We start from the raw sequence: 20,300 nt of genomic DNA, 5'->3' as shown, positions 1-20,300 counted from the left end.
AAAGAAACAGCCTCTGCCGTCAGTAGCCAAGGCCGTGCACGGCCCCACACATTTTTCTTGGTATTTGGGGGGTAGGAAGCCGAGGTGCACACAACATGCAGGGCCTTTCTTCTGGAGTTTGAACTGTTCTGGAGACTGCCGTGGTGTCCCCTGTAGCACAGCTGTTGTGTGAACGTAGAGCTGTTGCTGGCTGCTCTGAGCAGCGTCTCCCTGCGACCCTGGAGACCCATCTCTTCCCCTCCTGGCCTGCCCATCCACCGAGAACTATCGTCTACCCTTCCTTAACCTCCCTATAATGGAAAAAAAAAATTATCTTAGGGCTTTTTACAGTCTGTTTGCCACCTTCCTCCTCACCTTCCTGTGTAGCTGTACCCCCATCGCAAAAACATACGCACCTTTTAACTGACTCGTTGGAGTTGGTCAGTCTCGTTAGCCTGGAGTCTCAGTACCGTCTATGATGTCTTTCTCCTCCTCTTCTCCTTCATCCTGCCTCCTCCCATACATCCCTGTCCAGTCCCATACTTCCCTTTTCAGCTGGAGGAGCTGCATTCAGAGTGCCGGATGGTACTGGAGAAAGCGGGGCCAAAGGATAGTCCTTGTACTAATTGTTACGTACACTACTGATGTGGACATGAGATGGACAATACCTGGCAACATTTGGGACACGTGGTCCTCAAAACTCTCTCCATTTTTCACCAAGACTTAAAAACCGTTTTTGTATAAAGGCACAACAAAGGCAAACAGCGAAGTCAAAATAGAAGAATCCACCCCGAATGCTTAAAGAGATCTTAATCTATAAAGCAGGAAATAGGAAGGGCAGCAATACGAAGATGCTACGCGCTCATTAGAATTGTTCCCTTTAGTTTCAATTTTTGGTTGTGTTTTCCAAGGGGATGAAGTGCAACCCATAAGTGCAATTTTTATCGATGTTGTTTTTGCATTTCCCAGCCATGGCTCACTCCCCTTTTAGGTGTATTGTTGCATTGGCTTTCCATCCTCACACACGCACACGCACACAAAGAAGTTTCATAATACGGTCCTTGAACTGTCAGTACTGAGTGGGAGGACAGAACATTCTAGATTTTAGATTTCAATACCTAGAATCTCGTCCTGTTTCTGCCACTGTGTCCCTCATCCTCTTGGCGTATCCATTTCCTTCTCGGTCCAGAGAGGGCAGTTGGATTTGATTTATTTTTTTATTTTTTATTTTTTAAGGTCCCTTTCATGAATATTTTTGTGATTTCTTGAAAATGTTGTTTGCTGGAGTCACCCACACAGTTGGGAATGAGGAACCCATCGCAACTACCCTCAGAGATCTGGATGTAGATTATTGAGCTTTTCTTATATAGGCCATCGGGTTGTCATTCACACACTTCTCTGAGGTTTTCAGAACAGGAAAATAGGTGGGGTTAACTTTGCTTGTGAGAAACATCTCGGGCGAGCTATGATTTCAGTTAAAAGATGTGTTTTTGTGACTGGAGCGCCGCTCGAGAACTGAAGGCTGTTTGGTCTGCTCCCTGCAGAAGCCCAGCCATGATTCTTTCCACCTGTAAGTAAGATGACTTTGTCCTGCACCTTCAGGGCCGGTTCTGGGGGTGTTACTTACTCTTGAGCTGAGGCTTGTGGAGCCTTGCGGATAATTTTCCCAGATGCAGTGACGGGGTTTTGTGTTCGAGATGACCATCACAGCGAGGCAGTTATAGTGTTCAGCGTTGAGAATGCAAAGGGAGACAAAACCGTGTCCTTAAATCTCTCCGTGGAACTGCAGTTTGAAAAGTGCTGGGTTTTAGAGGGATATTGTGCATAAAGAACTCAGATGCTGAGGGCTGGGAGACCAAGTTTTAGTTTCTGGATTTGCAGCCGCCTTGCTGGGTCAACCTTTGGCAACTTCTCCTATCGAGTCCTTATCTGTAAAGTGGTGCCCTCTTTCTGCCCACCTCCCAACAAGGTACCATAAACAGGAGCTAAAAAATGACGCATCCTTCCTGAGTGTAATTTTGGAGTTGCTTTGGAAGACTGTTCAGTTCCATGTGCAATTTTGAAAATGCTTATTAATTTAGCTCTGTATGAGGGCCTTAAGGTGCAAAAAAAAAAAATCCTTTAACAAAATAAGAAAGGAAAATACTGTCTTTGCTTTTAGCTCTGAAGGACTATAGCACCCAGTTTTAACGAAGCTCGGCCATACCAGATAAAAGCAATCAGGGACCAGCTCGCAAAGTTTTTACATTTCTGATCTTTAAAGAGGCAATAGGAGAAACTGATGGCAGTTTTTTAAATGTCATCTGTTTAAGCCACATCACCTCAGGGGACCCAACACTTGTTGGTAGAATTTGTAAAAAAAATAAAGCAGACTCTTGCAGCTGTGCTGACCTGAGTATAACTTACAGTTTTGATCCACTCAAAGACAAAATGGGGCTGCCTGTTATCAGAAATGCGGTGACCTGGGACGTCTGGGTGGTCCAGCAGTTGAGCATCTGCCTTCAGCCCAGGGCGTGATCCCAGGGTCCCAGGATCGAGTCCTGCATCGGGCTTCCCGCATAGAGCGTGCTTCTCCCTCTGCCTGTGTCTCTGCCTCTCTCTCTCTCTGTCTCTCATGAATAAATAAATAAAATCTTATAAAATAAAAAAGAAAGAAAAAGAAATACGGTGAACCACAGCCAAGCAAACAGAGCTAAGGAGCGACAGTTTGTGTCCCTACCGCCTCCAATGGTAGAACAAAGGTGAGCAGTGACTTCATAACCTTTTTATTAAAAGCTATGTGAGCATCTGTTCTTCATTTCTCCTGAGGTCAGAACTAGAGAAAAGGCTGTTAATTTTAACAGGAAAGATTTGGTTATACGTAAAATAAATGATGGTGAGGGTTGGGACAGGATTGCTTGGCCCAGGGAATTAAATAGGAGCCTGCCTATGGGTGAGACAGTTTTGAGGATCATTCTGGCTGGCCTGGAAGGGCATGGTTTGATGAATGTTCACCATTCCTTCCAGCTTCTGGTAAGTTGTTCGATGTGAGAATCGTTTTTGCATTCCTGCCGTGAACCACACAGAGACGTGGCCCTACTTGCTTCTGGGTCAGACACTAAGTGTTTCCCGTTGATAAGGGAAAGCCAAGAGATGCTTCCAGGTGTATTACTGCTAATCAGCAAAGGTCTGTGTGTGTTTGCCAGGCCAGGGTCATTTGGCGGACGTGTTTGCTGTTTTAAGAGCGGCCCTAAAAAAAATAAAAATAAAAAAAATTAAAAAAAGAGCGGCCCCAGGAGCCTGGCCTGACAGGCTGCAGTAGGCGGGAGGAGACTGTGGGCAAGGTGAGATGCTGCCCTCCTGAGTGGTGGGAGAGCCCGAGCGAGCCCTCGGGGGCCTGCGCTGGAGAAGTTCAGTTGGTGAAGCATAGTGGGGTACGGTCAAGGTTTCTACCCCCCGACGGCGGCCCTGAGGACAGATCCCGCCCAGCACAGTTATCTGGAAGACCAAGCCCAGGGAGAAGAACTGGGGCTTCGAAGACTCACGGCTTCCTTCCCCTTCACCTAATTTCCTTGCCTATCTTTTCTTCTCTGTTTATGAAGTAGAAGGGGAAAAAAAAAAAGATAATGATGTGTATCAGTGATTCTTAAGTCTGAGCGTGCCTGGAGGGTGCACGCATCCCAATAAAACGCCGGTTTCCAGACTCCCCTCCATGGTTCGATCTGGGGGTGAGGTAAGCACCCCTGATTGCCTTTCTAGGGACCCTATTTTTTTTTTTAAGATTGTACTTATTTATTCATGAGAGAGGCAGAGACACAGGCAGAGGGAGGAGCAGGCCCCATGCAGGGAGCCCGACGTGTGGGACTCGATCCCGGGACTCCGGGGTCACGCCCTGGGCCCAAGGCAGATGCTCCACCGCTGAGCGCCCCGGGTGCCCCATGTAGGGCCCCTATTTGTAAAGCCCTCTCTCCTTCCTCCTTGTATGCGATTTCCACACCAACCCTACAAGCCGCCGTCTTCTGTCCTTACCTTCTTATTAGCATGAAGACGGGGGGCAGCTGCCTGGCCTCCCCCGAGAAGGCCCCAGCGCTGCTGCCTTGGGCAGCCCGTGTCCCCGAGTCTCTGGGCTGAGCCCCCTTCTCAAGAGGAGAGCGCAGGGGAGCAGGGCCGCGCCGCGGCCTTCAGGAACCTCCCGCCTTCACTGCGGCCCCGGGGACCGGGGGTACCAGTGGTCTGTCCCCGCCGCCAGGGCGGGGTGCCGAGGCAGAGGGACGAGGGCCACGGGCCACAGTCAAACGTGGCCGCTTCGACAGCGCTTCAGGCGGCGGCCGGTCCCCTGGGAACAGAGCCGCTTCGCCTTCATCACGGACACTCCGGGGGCCTCTGGGCTGGTAAGTCGTCGCGCTCCTGCCCCGCACCTGCGGAGAGCGGGTCCAGGTGCCAAGGGCGTCGCCGCCCCCACGGCCTCGCTCGGGTCCCCGCGTCGTCCTCGTGCGGCCACCGCCCTGCTGCCCCTTCCTGCCCCCCGCGCCGGGCCACCCTGCCGGGGCCTGGGGGCTCAACACGGCGCCCCACAAGCTGGCTCGGGGTTTGTGAGCTCGCCATGAGTTTGGAGGTCACAGACGTGAGTCTTCCAGAAAGTGCTCTGGGATGTGGGGGCCGGGAGGGGCCCTGTGCACGAGGGCCGGCCTCACGTCAGCCCGTTCCGGGGAGAGCTGGGTGCTCCTGCACAGAGGACGCAGGGAGGCCGGGCTGGGGGGCAGCCGGGCGGCCTTCGGGGCGCTGCCTTCCCTCACAGCCCCCACCCAGCGTCTCAGGCCTCCACGGTCTCCTCAGGCCTCGCCCGCGCCAGCACCTCCTCCCCCGCCGGGCCGAGGGCCCCTTCTGTCTTCCACCAGATTGACCAGTTTAGGGTCCCATGAGCTCCGAACCCACTAACTATTAGTGACCGATGAACCCCCTCGAGTGGTTACTTGTCCTCCTTCAAGGTCGGGCCGAGATGATGTCAAACCACTGGTTTGGGGGTTCACGTAGGGTTGTTAACTTGTTTTGTCAATACATTCAAAAGCGCTGATCTCTCTGGTGACCCTCATTTCTTAGGAGCAGGGACAATTTAATGTCCAAAGGCAACACACTGGAGTGTTCTTAGAGGATTTGTCCTAGAAGGGGCCTCTTTTTAATATCAAGAAGAGGGGCACCTGGGGGCTCCGCGGTTTAGTGCCTGCCTTGGGCCCAGGTCGTGACCCCGGGGTCCCAGGATCAAGTCCTGCGTCAGGCTCCCTGCGTGGAGCCCGCTTCTCCCTCTGCCCGTGTCTCTGCCTCTCTCTCTCTCTGTGTCTCATGAATAAATAAATAAAACCTTAAAAAAATATATCAAGAGGAAGTGTATGCACAAAACAGGCATAATCTGACACCTCAGGTATATTAAGTGTACACCCAGGATAAAGGATCGATTTCTAAATCGAATAATCATCTCTATGAAATTCTCGGTGTCTTACTTCTTCCCTCCCTCCCTCCTGCCCGTCCGTTTGTCTGTCCTTTCCCTGTCCTTTCCTTCCTTCCCTCCCCCCCCCTCCCTCCCTCTCCCTCATTGGTGTGGGTTCTTGGTTTGGCATCTGGAAAACCTTTTCTGGTAACTGATCAGAGGTGGAACTTCACGCTAAGGAAAAGCTAGCTGGTGTCACACCTCCCAGATGACGTCACTTCAGTCAATTCAAATGTGTCTGATAAAATTATTTTTTAAATGTATTTATTCATGAGAGACACACACAGAGAGAGAGAGGTGGAGACCCAGGCAGAGGGAGACGCAGGCTCCATGCAGGAGCCCGACGTGGGACTCGATCCTGGGACCCCGGGGTCACACCCTGGGCCCAAGGTAGACACTCAACCGCAGGGTCCCCCAAAAGCCCCACAATGTGTCTGACTTTAAAAGGTCCTTAAGAAACAGATCTCCTGGTGGGGATTTGTGATCGTCCGGAGTTTGGCCTTCTCCTTCTGGCAACGGCGGCGCACGTCCTGAAGGGCAGGTGGAGGCCCGGTGCGCGCCCACAGCCACAGGCTCCCTCTCCCGGCCCAGCGGAGGGCCGCGGGCGCCCCCATTCCTGCCTGAACACCACGGCCGGCCGTGTGCGTCGGGCCGCCAGCCTGGTCCCTGGTTCAGGCAGCTCTTGAAGCCCAGCCACTTAGTCACGTTCTCGAATAAAGGTCGGCAGCCACCTGCCGGTTATGACCAAACTCGGGGGGACTGAATTTCACTTGAGGCTCTGGCTCAAAACGCAACAGTGACGTCGGAGAGGCCGGGGGAGGAGGGCGCCGTGACGCTGGTGTAAACCTCAAGCCTTAGAAACGGAGGGAAGGCGCCGGCGCTGCTTCGCAGACGGCGGGGTCACAGCTTTCCTCCAATGGGTGCTGGTGCCTGACAGGTGCTGGTGCACAGGACAGGTGCTGGTGCACAACAGGTGCTGGTGCCCGACAGGTGCTGGTGCACAGGACAGGTGCTGGTGCACAACAGGTGCTGGTGCCCGACAGGTGCTGGGGCACAGGACAGGTGCTGGTGCACAACAGGTGCTGGTGCCCGACAGGTGCTGGGGCACAGGACAGGTGCTGGTGCACAACAGGTGCTGGTGCCCGACAGGTGCTGGGGCACAGGACAGGTGCTGGTGCACAACAGGTGCTGGTGCCCGACAGGTGCTGGGGCACAGGACAGGTGCTGGTGCACAACAGGTACTGGTGCCCAAGAGGTGCTGGGGCACAGGACAGGTGCTGGTGCCCGACAGGTGCTGGTGCCCGACAAGTGCTGGTGTGCAGGACAGGTGCTGGTGCCCGACAGGCACTAGTGTGCAGAACAGGTGTTGGTGCCCGACAGGTGCTGGTGCCCAATAGGTGCTGGTGAGCAGAACAGATTCTGGTGGGCAGAACAGTTGCTGGTGCCCAACAGGTGCTGGTGCACAGGACAGGTGCTGGTGCCTGACAGGTGCTGGTGTGCAGGACAGGTACTGGTGAGCAGGACAGGTGCTGGTGCGCAGGACAGGTGCTGGTGAGCAGAACAGTTGCTGGTGCCCGACAGGTGTTGGTGCGCAGGACAGGTGCTGGTGCCTGACAGGTGCTGGTGTGCAGGACAGGTACTGGTAAGCAGGACAGGTGCTGGTGCGCAGGACAGGTGTGGGTGCCAGGCAGGGACAGGCGTCCTCCCGCAGAGCTGTCCTGACAGGTGGAGCTGCTCTCAGCTGCTCCCTTCCACTGCCCCCTGCTGGAAGCCCGTTCTCCTACAGCCTAACCCTCCCACCCCCCCTCCCCCCAGCCCCCAGGGGAGGTGGGGAGCCGCACCTTGCAGGGGCGCGAGAAACAGAGCCAGCGTCCAGAAAGGTCACAGGGATTAGGCCAGGATGCAGTGCCCTTTTCCTGCCTTGGCCATACCGATGTGCAATTAGAGCTACCTGCTGGGGAATACGGAGCAGGTGAGAAAGGTCCGCGCAGATGGAGAGAGGCGGCAACGCTGCCTCCCGAGGTAATCCTCAGCCTCAGCCTGTCCCTGGGGCATCTTAGTCTCGCAGAGGCCTGGGACATCAGGAGCTCCCGCCTAACCTGGGCGTCTTCCAAGGGCACCGAGGGGTTCTCTCCCTGCAGGCGGCCTGCTCGCTGGGGTTTCTGTCATCAGGGGGGCCGAGGGGGCCCTGCGTGTTCACAGACCTCAAGACCTGTGTCCTGTTGCAAACTGAAGACGCCTGCGAGTCTCCTACGGTGGATGCCTGCTTTGGAGGGCATCGGTATTTCAATCTATAAGTAAAGATGCCTAGGGGCTTGGAAAGTCGTGCCAAACGAGAGGCCACCGGGGAGCCGCTCAGGGGTCACGATTTGTTTTTTCATTTGCTCAACAATTGTCTTGGACAGCAGCTGAGCTGGGCAGGAGGCTGGAGCGGAACCCAGGCAGGGCTGGCCTTCCCGCCACAGCGGCTCTTGGTCTATGAGGGGAGAAGAAGAACCTTCTCATACTTAAATCAGTGGCGGCAGAGGGTCTGCACCTTTAGTTGAAGGGAACTGTCTTCGCCACTGAATCTGGAAAATGAAGTATTTTTGAAAATCCCAGACTGCAGAAGAGAGCACAAGTAACCCTGGGGATGTTGTGGGGTTCATAATCCACCCTGCGGGCATGTAGTCCTTCCAGGGAGTAGGGGAAGGCCTTATCCTAGTGCCCAGGTAGCTTTCCTACCCGTGGACTGACACCCGCAGTTCCTCCGGGAAGGTTCTCTGTATTTAGATGGGAAGTATCAAGACAGGGAATTTTATGGGTCAACTTGTCTGAGTCATGTGGCCCCGATGGTGGGTCAACATTATTCTGGATGCTTCTGTGAAGGTGTTTGGGGGATGAAGAGTTAAGTCGAGGCTTAAACCAGTGGTCTTTGAGTAAAACAGATTCCTCTCCACAGTGTGGGTGGGCTTTATCTCATCAGTTGAAGAACAAAGCTTGACCTCTCCTGAGCAGAAGGAACTCTGACAGCGGTGCCTTTTTAGCCCCAAACCCAGTTCTTCGTGGAGTCTCCAGCCTGCTGGCCCACCCCGTTGCATTTTGCACTTGCCAGTCCCCACAGTCATGTGGACCAATCCCTTGCAAATGAACCTCTCCGTTCCCCCTAACACAGGTGCTATGCTTACAAACACGAAAATGCCTTTAAAAGAAGCACAAGGTAGTACAACCTGTTTACTATTATATCTGTTTATGATGTCATTTTTACCTTACCAAGAATAAGTTTCTGGGCACCTGGGTGGCTGAGTGGTTGAGCGTCTGCCTTCACCTCAGGGCCTGAGTTAGTATGGTGAGATCTTAGTAGGGCGCCTGCTTACAGTAAGGGCTGTGTTGGGGAACTGCCTTTCCTAGGAGATAGGTCTCATCCCTATATTTTTCAGATAAGGCTGCTGAGTGATGGCCCAGGAATCACACTGTGGCCACAAAAAGAATGGAGCCATGATTTGACTGCAGGGTGGTCTGACCCTAAAATCCACTCCACCCCATGCGCTGTCCTAATATGGAAAAAACAGTTGAACACCAGAGGGGTTTTCGCTCTTTCATTTCTCATCTCAGGGATGGGTGCTTGATTTTGGTTAAGTTACTTCTTTAATTTAATGTTTCTGGGGCAGCACGTCGGACTTATGACCTACAAGTACTAGCCAGAGCTCCGGAAGTTGTTTTCTTCAACTTTGCTGTTCTACTTAGTCAAAAGGTTGTGGTCAACCTAGCCTGTTCTGTGGCCGGCATCGAGCCATGAGATGTCCTGTGGTAGAAGGAGCTACTGAAAAGTAGAGGTGTCATGTGGTGGTGTAGGTATTGGTGAGGCCTGTTCTTTGAGTTCTTGCTGTGTGGCCAGGCACCAATGCTGGATGCTCTGGGGAAGCACTGAAATCAAATTGCTTACAGCGTAGCTCAGTGGTTCTCAGAATCAAAGGAATTTGCTACCTCCCTCGCCCCAGGAGGACATTTGACAATGCCTAGGAGTTTTTTGGGTTTTCACAACTGAGAAGGGGGGTGGGTGGGTGTGAAAAGGGTGAGAGGGGTTGCTGTTGACACCTAGTGCATAGAGGTGCTGCTAAACATCCTACAACTAACAGCATCCCCCAACCCCCCAAGAACCATCCAATCTAAAATGTCAATTGTGGTGTGGTTGAGAAACCCAATGAGAGATGGAGCCTACACAAAGATGGTCATTTAAATGGCCATCTAACATGGCGCCCAATTACAAGCCACAGGGCAGGACCGATCGCTTGTGCTCTGGGAGCCCAGAGGGCCGTGAGATGGGAGTGCATTGCAGTGGAAGTCCTTTTCAGGCTGGAGGCACAACTATTCAAGATGTTTGTGAGAACAGAGCAAGTGGAGGAAGCTGGTGCAAGAGGAACAGTGAACATGGAGAGTCAGAGGGAAGTTGGCCAGGTCATGGCAGGCAATGGACATAAGGGACATAGAGGAAGGTGTAATCTTGATGCCATGTGTAGTTGAGAGTCTTTTTAGGAGCTGAGGATGGAGAGCAGTTGGCTGAGACAGAGTTTTAGGGAAATGAACTCAGAGGGTGGAGTGAAGGAGAGAACATTCAAGAGCAGGGCTCAGAGGCAGGGACTTTCATTCATTCAGTCATGGAGCTAACACGGTGCCCAGAGGTTGAGAGCAGAGTCTCTGGAGTCGGGCTGCCTGGGTCCCATCCTGGCTGTCAACGTGAAAGCGCTTTGGCTCTCGGCAGGGAGGATCCCCTCTGTGGTTCAGATTCTTCATCTGTTAAGTGGCACCTACTTCACAGGGTTAAATGAGGATTAAGTGAGTTCTCACAGAAATGCAGGTGTGGGTCGATGAGGGCTTGCACCAGATTGGTAGCAGGGGAGAGAAGAAGTAAACAACCAAACAATTTGAAGAGATTTGTGGCAGATTGGATATAAGGGATGGGGCTAGGAATAATTCAAGATTTCTGTGGCGGAATCATACTCAGACTTGGGAAGATTAGAAAGGAGAATCAATAGTGTAGTTTTCTTTCTTTCTTTCTTCTTTCTTTCTTTCTTTCTTTCTTTCTTTCTTTCTTTCTTTCTCTTTCTTTCTTTCTTCTTTCTTTCTCTCTTTCCCTATTAATACAGTATTTATTTGTCTTCTCTCTGTCAAACCCTGAGCCAACCACTTTCCCCAGCTTGCCTGGAGAAGTATAGGAAATGGGATATATAGGGCAGATGAGACACAGGAAAAAGACCTATGGGGAGGTGGAGACGGCTCTGTCACATGGCAAAGAGGATGAGAAAGGCCACCATCAAGCAAAGGAGCCCCATGACCGCCAAGAGGACAGAGCCCAGAATGGGGTAGGAGAAGAGTTGTTGCTCCAGAGGGGGTTCTTGGCATGACCAATGTGAAGCCGTCAAACACAGGCCCAATACCAGTCCTAGAGCCCGTCACTCCTACCACAGCCCCACCAGCCCCCGTGGACTTGGCTGCTTTATCAGTGTCCCTTGAAATGGCACTGGTTCAGAAGCTGTGGCTGGGAATAAGTGAGGCCAGGTGACGTGGGGCTGACAGGCTGCTGACACCCTCATTTATCAGCGTCTCTGGTGGTTTTAGCACCACTGTGGACACTGACCGGCTCAACATCTAAGAGGGGATCTTCGGGAGATGAGGGGCTGTGGCAGGAGAGCAGCTCCCAGTGCAGAGAAGAGAGACGGGGGCACGGGGAGTGGGGAGGATAGATTCCTTATTGGAGTTCGTGGGGAGGATGAGAATTCGGGTTGTGCAAATGGTGAGTCAGTGGCTGAATTAGAGAAATAAGACTTTCAACTATCATTAAAAATCATGTACATGTAAAAAGTTCTCAGTCCTGAAATAGGCACTTGACTATTGAACCACAGACCTATCTGATTTTCTATAATTTTTTTTAATCTATAAATTTTAGTTTTGAGATATTTCAAGCATTTGGACAAATAAAGAGAATACTATAGCATGCTAGTGACTATTCAAGGAGTAAAGTGACCATTATAGACCCTTCCTGGCCTTGACAATACTAAATGGTTTTAGTTTATATTAGAGCATGAGGCCATAGATGGTCATCGCTCGCCTTGCTGGACCATCTTACAAAGGTTTATAGATGGAGTACAGAGTTTATTCTGCTCTGGCCCATGGCTAAATTGTTCTCATCTTCAGTATCTAAAAAGACTTCCTACTCAGGGCACCTGGGGTCTTATCCTCCCTTATTTCAAGGACTTTCATGATCTAATCCTACATCACCCCTCTTAACTGTTCACTGCTTCCTATTGTACCTGCTTATTCTGTCCTCAAATACAGTTTTCATTTTCTCATTGGGACTGAATCAAGATGGGCGGGGGTTCTGAAAAGGTGTGTAATTTTATGCTCCTTCAAACGAATTTTTAAATGTATCCATTTACTCTACAAATATTTGCTGGATATATATTATATGTCAACAACTGTTCTAGCCTCCTGAGACATAACTGAACAAAATAGATAAAGATCCCCATTTACATTCCAGTAGAGGAGACAGATAGTTTAAATAAATAAATAAATAAATAAATAAATAAATAAATAAATAAATTGCATAGTATGTTGGAAGGTAAGAAATGCCATGAAAGAAAGAAAGAGAAAGAAGAAAGAAAGAAAGAAAAGAAAAAGTAGAGCCAAGTAAGGAATAGCCAAGTCAGGGAGTGCAGGTGGCAGCCATAATCAGTCAAGGTACCTACTCTTCATTGAGAAGATAGGAGTGGAGAGAGTTAAGAAAGTTGGATGGTATTTCTATTTTTAATTTTTGGGGAGTCTCCATACTGTTTTCCATGAAAGCTGCACCAATTCACATTCCCACCGATGGTGCCCAGGGTTCCCTTTTCTCCACATCCTCTATAACACTTATTATTTCTTGTCTTTCTGATAATAGCCCTTCTGATGGGTGTGACATGACATTTCATTGTAGTGTTGATCTGCACTTCCCTGGGGTTAGTGATGTTGAGAGCATCTTTTCATGGGTCTCTGGAAAAATACCTATTCAGATCCTCTGCCAATTTTTAAATCGGATTATGTGAGTTTTTTTTGATTTGAGTTACATGAGTTCTTTATATATTTTGGGTATTAACGCCTTATCCAATGAATCATTTACAAATATCTTCTCCCATTTGGTAGGCTGCCTTTTTATTTTGTTGATGGTTTCCTTTGGTGTGCAGAAGTTCTTTAGTTTGATGTAGTCCCAGTGATTTCCTTTTTTTCTTTTTTTTTTTTTTTTGGTCCTTTCCTGATACCATATGATCCAGGAATTCCACTTCTGGATATTTACCTGAAGAAAACAGCCACTGATTTGAAAAGATATATGCATCCCTATGTTTATTGTAAAATTATTTATAACAGCCAAGATATGGAAGCAGCCCAAGTGTCCATTGATAGGTAACTGGATAGAGCAGATGTGGTAAATATATATAATGGGATATGACTCAGCCATGAGAAAGAATGCAATCTTGCTGTTCATGGCAACATGACAACATGGGGGGACCTAGAGAGTATTATGCTAAGTGAAACAAAACAGAAAAGACAAATACCATGTGATTTCACATACATGTAGAATCTAAAAAACATAACAAATGAACAAACAAAAACAGCAAGACTCATAAATACAGAGAACAAACTAGTAGTTGCCAGAAAGAGAGGGAGATGGGGGCATAGGCAAAATAGGTGAAAGGGGTTAAGAGGTACAAACCTTCTGTTATAAGTTACAAGGATGAAAAGTACAGCATAGGGAATATAGTCAATAATATTGTAGTGACTCTGTATAGTGACAGATGGTGACTACACTTACTGTGATGAACATTACATAATGTATGTTATTGTTGAATCAGTGTGGTGCACACCTGAAACTAATACAATATTTTATGTCACCTATACTTCAATTTAAAAAATATCTTAAAAAAAGAAGGTTGACGCCTGGAAGGGAAAGTGGTCAAAAGCAAAGAATGTGGGGACAGCAGGCCTGGCGTGCCTCAGAAGCAGTGAGGAGGGCAGTGTGGCTGGGTGACGTGAGCAAGGGCATATTGGACAGAAATGAGAGGCAACCAGAGTCTAGATCACAGACGGTTTTATAGGCTAGTGTGAGAAATTTGGCTGTAACTGTCAGTGAAATGAGGCGTCACTGTGGGATTTGGAGACAGGGAGCAACACTATCCGGCTTAGATTTTAAATTAATTACTTTGGCCGCTATGCTGAGAAGAAACCATAGGGAGTTTAGGTCAGAAGCAGGAAGAAGTCAGGAGGCTCTTGGTATCATCCAGATGAATGATGGCTTAGACCATAGTAGGAACAGAAGGGTGGGAGAAGCAGTAAAATTCTGTGTGTGTGTGTGTGTGTGTGTGTGTGTGTGTGTGTGTGTGTGAAAGAGAGAGAGAGAGAGAGATTGAGATTTAAACCATGGTGAAATATACATAACACAGAATTTACTATTTTAACTATTTGTAAGTGTACAGTCCAGTGGCATTAAGTACGTTTGAATTATCATGCAACCATCCCCCTATCCATCTCCAGAACATTTTCATCATCCCAAACAGAAACTCTTGGATACTTTTTTAAGGCAGAGTCAACATGTTGCTGACAGATTGGACTAGGGTTGAGAGAAAGAGAAGAGTCGAGGACGACTCCAAGATTATTGACCTGAGCAACTGGAAAAATGGAATTGCTCTTGACAAAATGGAGAGGATGGGTGGAGCCAGTCTGGGAAGGAAGGAAGAGAAAGAGCTCAGATTTCTTCGTGTGAATTGGAGGTGTCCACTACTCATCCAAGTGCAGAAAACGAGACTGCATTTGAGTACGCAAGGCTGGAATGTTGTGGAACTGGGTATGCTTTTGGATGCATCAGCAGACAGATGGTTTTTAAGACACAGACAGGGATGAGATAATCAAAGAAGTGAATGACAGAGAAAAGAAGAGATCAAAAGCTTTGAGGCAGGCCGAGAAGGTAGGAAGGAAGAGAAGAAAGCGGCAAAAGAGACCAAGAAAAGAGAAAATCAAGAGAAGAAGAGTGTCGAGTGCTGCTGAGAGGTCAAGTAAGATTGAGGACAAAGAATTAACCATGGGATAGAGTGGTGCATAGGTCACCGGTGACCCTAACGACAGCAGTTTGGGGGAAGTGGGAGGCCCAAAAGCTTGACTGGAATGGGTTAAGAGAAAATGAGAGAAGAACTGGAAGTTGGAAGCAGCAAGTAAAGACTACTCATTTCTAGAATTTACTGTCAATGGGGAGCAAACATGATCAAGGAAATAAGATCAAGAGTAGTTTCTTTTGTTTTTTAATGAGGGAAGTCACAGCATATGCATATGCTGATGGCAAGAATGCAGTGGAGAGGGGAATGGTGGTACCAGAGAGGGGAGAAGTATTTTTTAAAACTTTGAATGTGAATACCTCTATGTGAGGCCACAGTGTTTTTGCCACATTCTACACTTGATCTTAGACAAGAGGCCGAGAGGCGATTTTTGCCACATTCTAAACCATACTCTGACCCACTTCACTCATTTGTGTAACCTACATTTGACTTTGCAACTCTTGGCCTGGCTAGATACAGATCTATACGGGGCTCTAAAACAATACTGGAATCAACTGACCAGAATGTAAATTAGACCCAGTCCCACCAAAATAGAGCCCCTTAGGGCTAATGTACCCTCTTTTTCTGGAGCGTTTTGGCCATTTGGCCATTTGGCAGACACTACCAGAAAACTGACAGAAGCAGTTGAAATCCCCAAACCTAATAATACACAATATAATGCAGATTTGGGGAGCTCAGTCATTTTTTTTTATTTTCATGTCTAGAAACCTTGGAATGATCCTTAGAAAATGGGTGATTTCTGGGTGCAGGCAAAAGAAGTGAGAAAGTTATGAAGTCAGGGGTGAGTGATAAGCAAGCAGTGGGAGGAGAGATGAGTCTTTATCTGGGCTTGCACTGAAACTATGTCTCCACGGTGAAATGAGACATTTACCACTGGACCACCACTGTTTCTGTAGCCCAAATCAGAGAAAGGCAAGTAACTAATGCATGGATCTAGATTTGGAAGGTCAAATTCTGTGAAAGGAAATGGAGCTAACATACACTTATTATAGTGTTAAGTATCTTTATTCTTTTCTATCCTATTACCCTGGAAAGATGATCCACAGGGATTAAATATGTGGCTAGCTTCCAAGATGGCTCAGTGAGCCCAGTCTCTTGGTATTCCTTCTTCTCCACCTGGAGAACTTAATTTGGAAAGGTTGGATCAATATGCTTCCAAGCCCTGGCTTCTGGTTGGATTACACTAATGGGGAGTCCTGGAAGGAAGTTATGGTGAGGCTGCCTTGAGTTGGCTGTGTCCCTCACCAACAGATCATTGCTCCTATCAAAGAGGTCTTGGATCTACTTCACTCTCTCTCACTTTCCTGGTCTTTTTTGGACCGAGGGATGGTGACAATTCCACTACTGTTAGACCCAGTTTCCTATAATCCTTTGTGGTTCCCTTACCCCCATCGACACCTTTGTTATTAGTTTCTCTGTGTATGAACCCTTTAAAAATTATTCTAATTTAAATATGTCACGTGTCATATTGGAACCCTGACTGATACAGTAATTGGCATCAGAAGTGGCCCCAGGAAAACGAGTCAAAATTGGATCTCAGATTTATTTGGTCATATTTAGAGGAAACCTCATTGTTGTGGAAGATAACTCAATTGTCAATTACTGGAATTATCATTGGTCGCAGCCTGGAATGAAGGGCAAAACGCTAGCTGTGTGGAGCTTCTGTAAAGTCTCAGGATGAAAATCATAGCACAATCCCCAGGAATTAGGAGTAATGCCTTGACACTGTGCTGACAATTATTTTTAATTAGAAAAGTAGGTGCTGGCTTGCTACTGGTGAAGACTGAATGGTCAACCACGGATCATGAAACATTTATGGAATTCAAACCACCTATCATAAACAGAATGTTATCTGATTCAATGAACCATTAAATTAGCCACGAACAGCAGTAATCCGTTACAATAGGGAAGCAGTATATTTGAAAGTGGGCCCCAGGAGATCCAGAGGGCTCAAGATAGTTCTTGAGCAGGTGACTTATCTTCACATAGTACCTGTTCTTTCTGCTTCTTCTTCAACTCACACAAGAGGCTGCAAGAGGAGTTCCTCAACAAGCCTGATGTGTAGACAGATCTGCATCCTGAGCACATGTGAATGGGAAATAAACAGCCATTGTGCTAGGCCACATTCATAGGTCTCCTGGAAGACGGTGCTGAAATAAAATCTTCCCAGCACTTCAAAACATGCCTTAGTTTGTTTATACTTCGTTAGGAAAAGATAGTCTGAGATACTGATCTATAACAACTAATGGGCAATGGCAAAAAAAACCAAAAGCTGGTTTGCTAGTTGGGAACATGGAAAGTACAGGGTTAGGGGATTTGTGACAAGATCCGGGGAGAGGTATGGCTGAAACCCTTGGAATGGGGACAGAATGGGAAGATAAAAATCTGAAGTCTACACAAGGATCCATTCTGTTAGCCTTTTCTCAGTTTCATTTGTTCTTCGGTGGTTCTCTGAATACTCTTAACCATGATGTTGCATAATTCAGAAGCAGTTGGCTTAATAGGATAGAGGACAGAGAGTCTGCTAAAGGCCAGGTTATTACTATAACATCTGGGAGGTAACATCTTGCACTGTTGGAGTGGTATTCTATAGGATGCAATAAATGTCTTTTTAAAAATTTTTATTATTTATTCATTCATTTATTCATTTTTTTATGAGAGACACACAGAGAGAGGCAGAGAGAGAGGCAGAGACATAGGCAGAGGGAGAAGCAGGCTCCCACTGAACAGAGACTCAGATGTGGGACTCGATCCCAGGACTCTGGGATCACCCACTGAGCCACCCAGGTGCCCCCAGATGCAATAAATGTCTTAAACTAGCAGCACATGTGTAGCCAGCGTGTGTGAGTTGGGGAACTAAGGAGTGGCCCCCTCACCACTTCATCTAATAACCCACTGGAATACTCTTGATCTTTTTATCTGTGACCTTGGGTTCGGTGGGTTTGGAGAAGGATCCCTTTCTTAGGGAATACTGGAAGTTGAGACTGCCCTTTGGCCATTTTGGGATTCCTTGTATCATTAAATTGATAGGACCAGAAAGGGGTCAGTGCAGCTGGGATGAGTATCCTGATTACCGGGAAGGAACTGGGTTTGTTCCTCACAGAGAGGACAAAGAGGACTTTGGAGCTCCAAGAATTTACCAGCTGTATTTCCAAATATTCAAAATAGTCCCGGCCAGTGGAAAATTATAAAAGCCTCATGAAAACAAGACCAAAAACAAGGATCCCACAGGAACGCACATTATTCTACCAGATAGAGCACCTTCTTCTTTACCTTTGTTGGCAAAGGCGAAGGGGAACATGGGCTGGATAGTGACAGAGGCATCTGTGATCACCAGCTTAGGACTCGGGACAGCTGTAGATGTGGGGATTGTAGCAGCTATGTTTTATGTACTCTTCTTTTCTCTTTATTTCCTTCCCTACCTTACCTTTTTTTTTTTTTTTAAGATTATTTATTTATTTATTCATGAGAGACACGGAGAGAGAGGCAGAGACACAGGCAGAGGGAGAAGCAGGCTCCTGGGACTTGACCCCAGGACCCCGGGTCACGACCTGAGCCGAAGGAGACGCTCAACCACTGAGCCCCTCCGGGGTCCCTTAACCTTAAAGTATCCTAATGGTTAATGCACTAAGCTTCAGATGGCAGTACATCACCGGGTGCTGACATGACGGCTGATGAAACTCCGTTGGTCCCCTGTTCTGGGGGCACAGGGTAGATGCTTGGGAGTAGACTGTACTGCGCGTCTTCTGTTTGCAACTCTCTTCTATTTTCCTGGGACATTTGAAATGATGTCAAATTTAATCTTCTCATCAACCCTAGACGAATAACAGGTCTTCTCGATTACCTTCCTCCCTATACCTGGCATCATTCTAGGTGCTTTCCAAGAATTGATTCAGTTAATCCACCCAGTAGCCTTTTGGGCTAAGTATCCAATTATTCCCATTTTACAGACAAGGAAACTTAAACACAGAACAGTTCAGTAACTTCCTCAAACCCACAAAGTTAGAGATTAACCTCTACTCCCTCAGGCTTCTCTTAGAAGAGGTTAGATCTGATTGTCCTATTTTTGCAGGCAGGAAGAGAAAGACTTACAGAAGTAAAGGGGCTCGTCCCAGATATAGTAACCAGCACCATGAGGATCCAAAGCTAGGTCTGTCTAACCTCAGAACTCGTGTCTAACCTACTCTGCGTCCTTACTGCGTCATTGTCAGCCGTCTTTATGAGAAAGAGCTGACTGGGAAATCCAGGTCCTAAGGAACACAACATATTAACTCACAAAATATTTAAAAATATTTTTTAAAAGAAATGTGATGGACCTAACTCAAAATCCCTAACAGATTTCCCGGGAGAACATTGCTTTCGGAATCCTATATTTTGGCACATTTATTAGCTGACATTAGCTGTGATCACGGTAGAGTCGAATACAGTGGTCACTTGCCATTCACAGACAGAGGAAATGCATAACCAGACCCGGCTAGAGGAGTCTGCGAAGGGAAACCACACCAGCCAGGGTACCAGTAACTTCTTTTTGCTTTTGTGACAGTTTCTCATCTGCCACTGGAGTAAAGGAGGGCAGAGTCAAGACCTAGCCTCTGCTTCATAATTCCCAACACTCCTTGGGAATTTCCCTTGGGAATTTCCTCCTTTGGGGTAGCACCACCAGCCTCATCTAGCCAATGTCATGGACTTACAGGCCTCTCGCAATGATCTGCTTTTCAGATAACACCATCCAGTCCATTTTCTGTTGCTGTTGCTGTTGTTCCTTGCAGAAGCGGTAAGTCTACTTCCCAGGGCAACTTCCTGGAAATCAACTCCTCCAGTTTCTTCATTGCCTATTGAGTCTCCGTGTCTCTTTGGATCTCCTGTTCCCTTTGCACAGAAAACCCCTCTCCCGTGTCCTCCCTGCCGAGCGCCCACTGATCTAAAGGCATAAGTCAAATTTCGTAAGTCTTCCCCTACCCATCCTGGATCCCTTTGGCATGAGTTGCTCCTTCCATTGCCTTCCCCCAGCATGTGGCTTGGGTCTGTATTTAATATATTATTTTGTGTGTGCTCTTTGTCTATCTGTGTTCTGCTCAATAATTTTTACCCTTTAAGGGTGAGAATCCTGTCTTATTCATTTGACTGTCTCCCTCAGGTGATCAGGGTCTCTTGCACTTCGACACCTAGCAAACCATTGTATAGAATAAATGCAATGTACTGTGATAATAGGGACAGCTAGCATTTAATGGGAGTGTCCTCTGTGTAAGACTGTGCTCAAAGATTTGCATTTTTGAGCTCAAGTAAGTCTCAAAGTCTCAAAAACACCTATGGTTTTTATAATCTCCATTTTACAGACAAGGGAATAGAGGCCTAGAGAGGTTCTAATTGCTTCCCCTAGGCCACACTTTGAAATGGTAGAACAGAGATTCAAACTTATGTTCTTAATCGCGACCCCATGTCTCCTTCTAATAATGGATACCATCAAATATCTCATTTGAGGTCATGCATGTAAAATGATCAACGCTGTGCATGCTGCCGAGTGAGTTTTCCATGATCATGATCATCATTTTATGACTTCAATATGCACCAGGTTTGGTGTGGGCATGGGACATATGTTTTCCTAATTTTATCCCATAACAACTCCACATGCTCTTAGCACCTCTAGCTCCTCAATAAGGAAAACGCAGTTCCAGGTGGTAAGTTGCCCATGGAAGGTCTCCTGAGTAAGAAAAAAGTTAGAAAGACACCAGGAGCTT

General features: G+C 47.7%; 1 protein-coding gene across 2 annotated transcripts in view; it reads left to right on the top strand.

The window, feature by feature from the left end:
- Positions 1-1,444: 1,444 nt before the first annotated feature.
- Positions 1,445-20,300, top strand: part of TXK (TXK tyrosine kinase) — a 63,528-nt gene continuing 44,672 nt past the window's right edge. Inside the window, exons 1-2 of one of the 2 annotated variants that reach the window (XM_038556038.1) lie at positions 1,445-1,549; positions 19,282-19,336. In XM_038556038.1, coding sequence (XP_038411966.1) covers positions 1,462-1,549; positions 19,282-19,336 — 143 coding nt within the window. In that variant the 5' untranslated portion in view covers positions 1,445-1,461. Of the gene's footprint in view, positions 1,550-19,074; positions 19,337-20,300 lie in introns of those variants that run through there. The other variant, XM_038556039.1, reaches the window with a different exon arrangement.

This window comes from Canis lupus, chromosome 13, assembly GCF_011100685.1.
Source record: "Canis lupus familiaris isolate Mischka breed German Shepherd chromosome 13, alternate assembly UU_Cfam_GSD_1.0, whole genome shotgun sequence".
NCBI lineage: Eukaryota > Metazoa > Chordata > Mammalia > Carnivora > Canidae > Canis > Canis lupus.
This window is presented reverse-complemented; position numbering and strand designations above follow the sequence as displayed.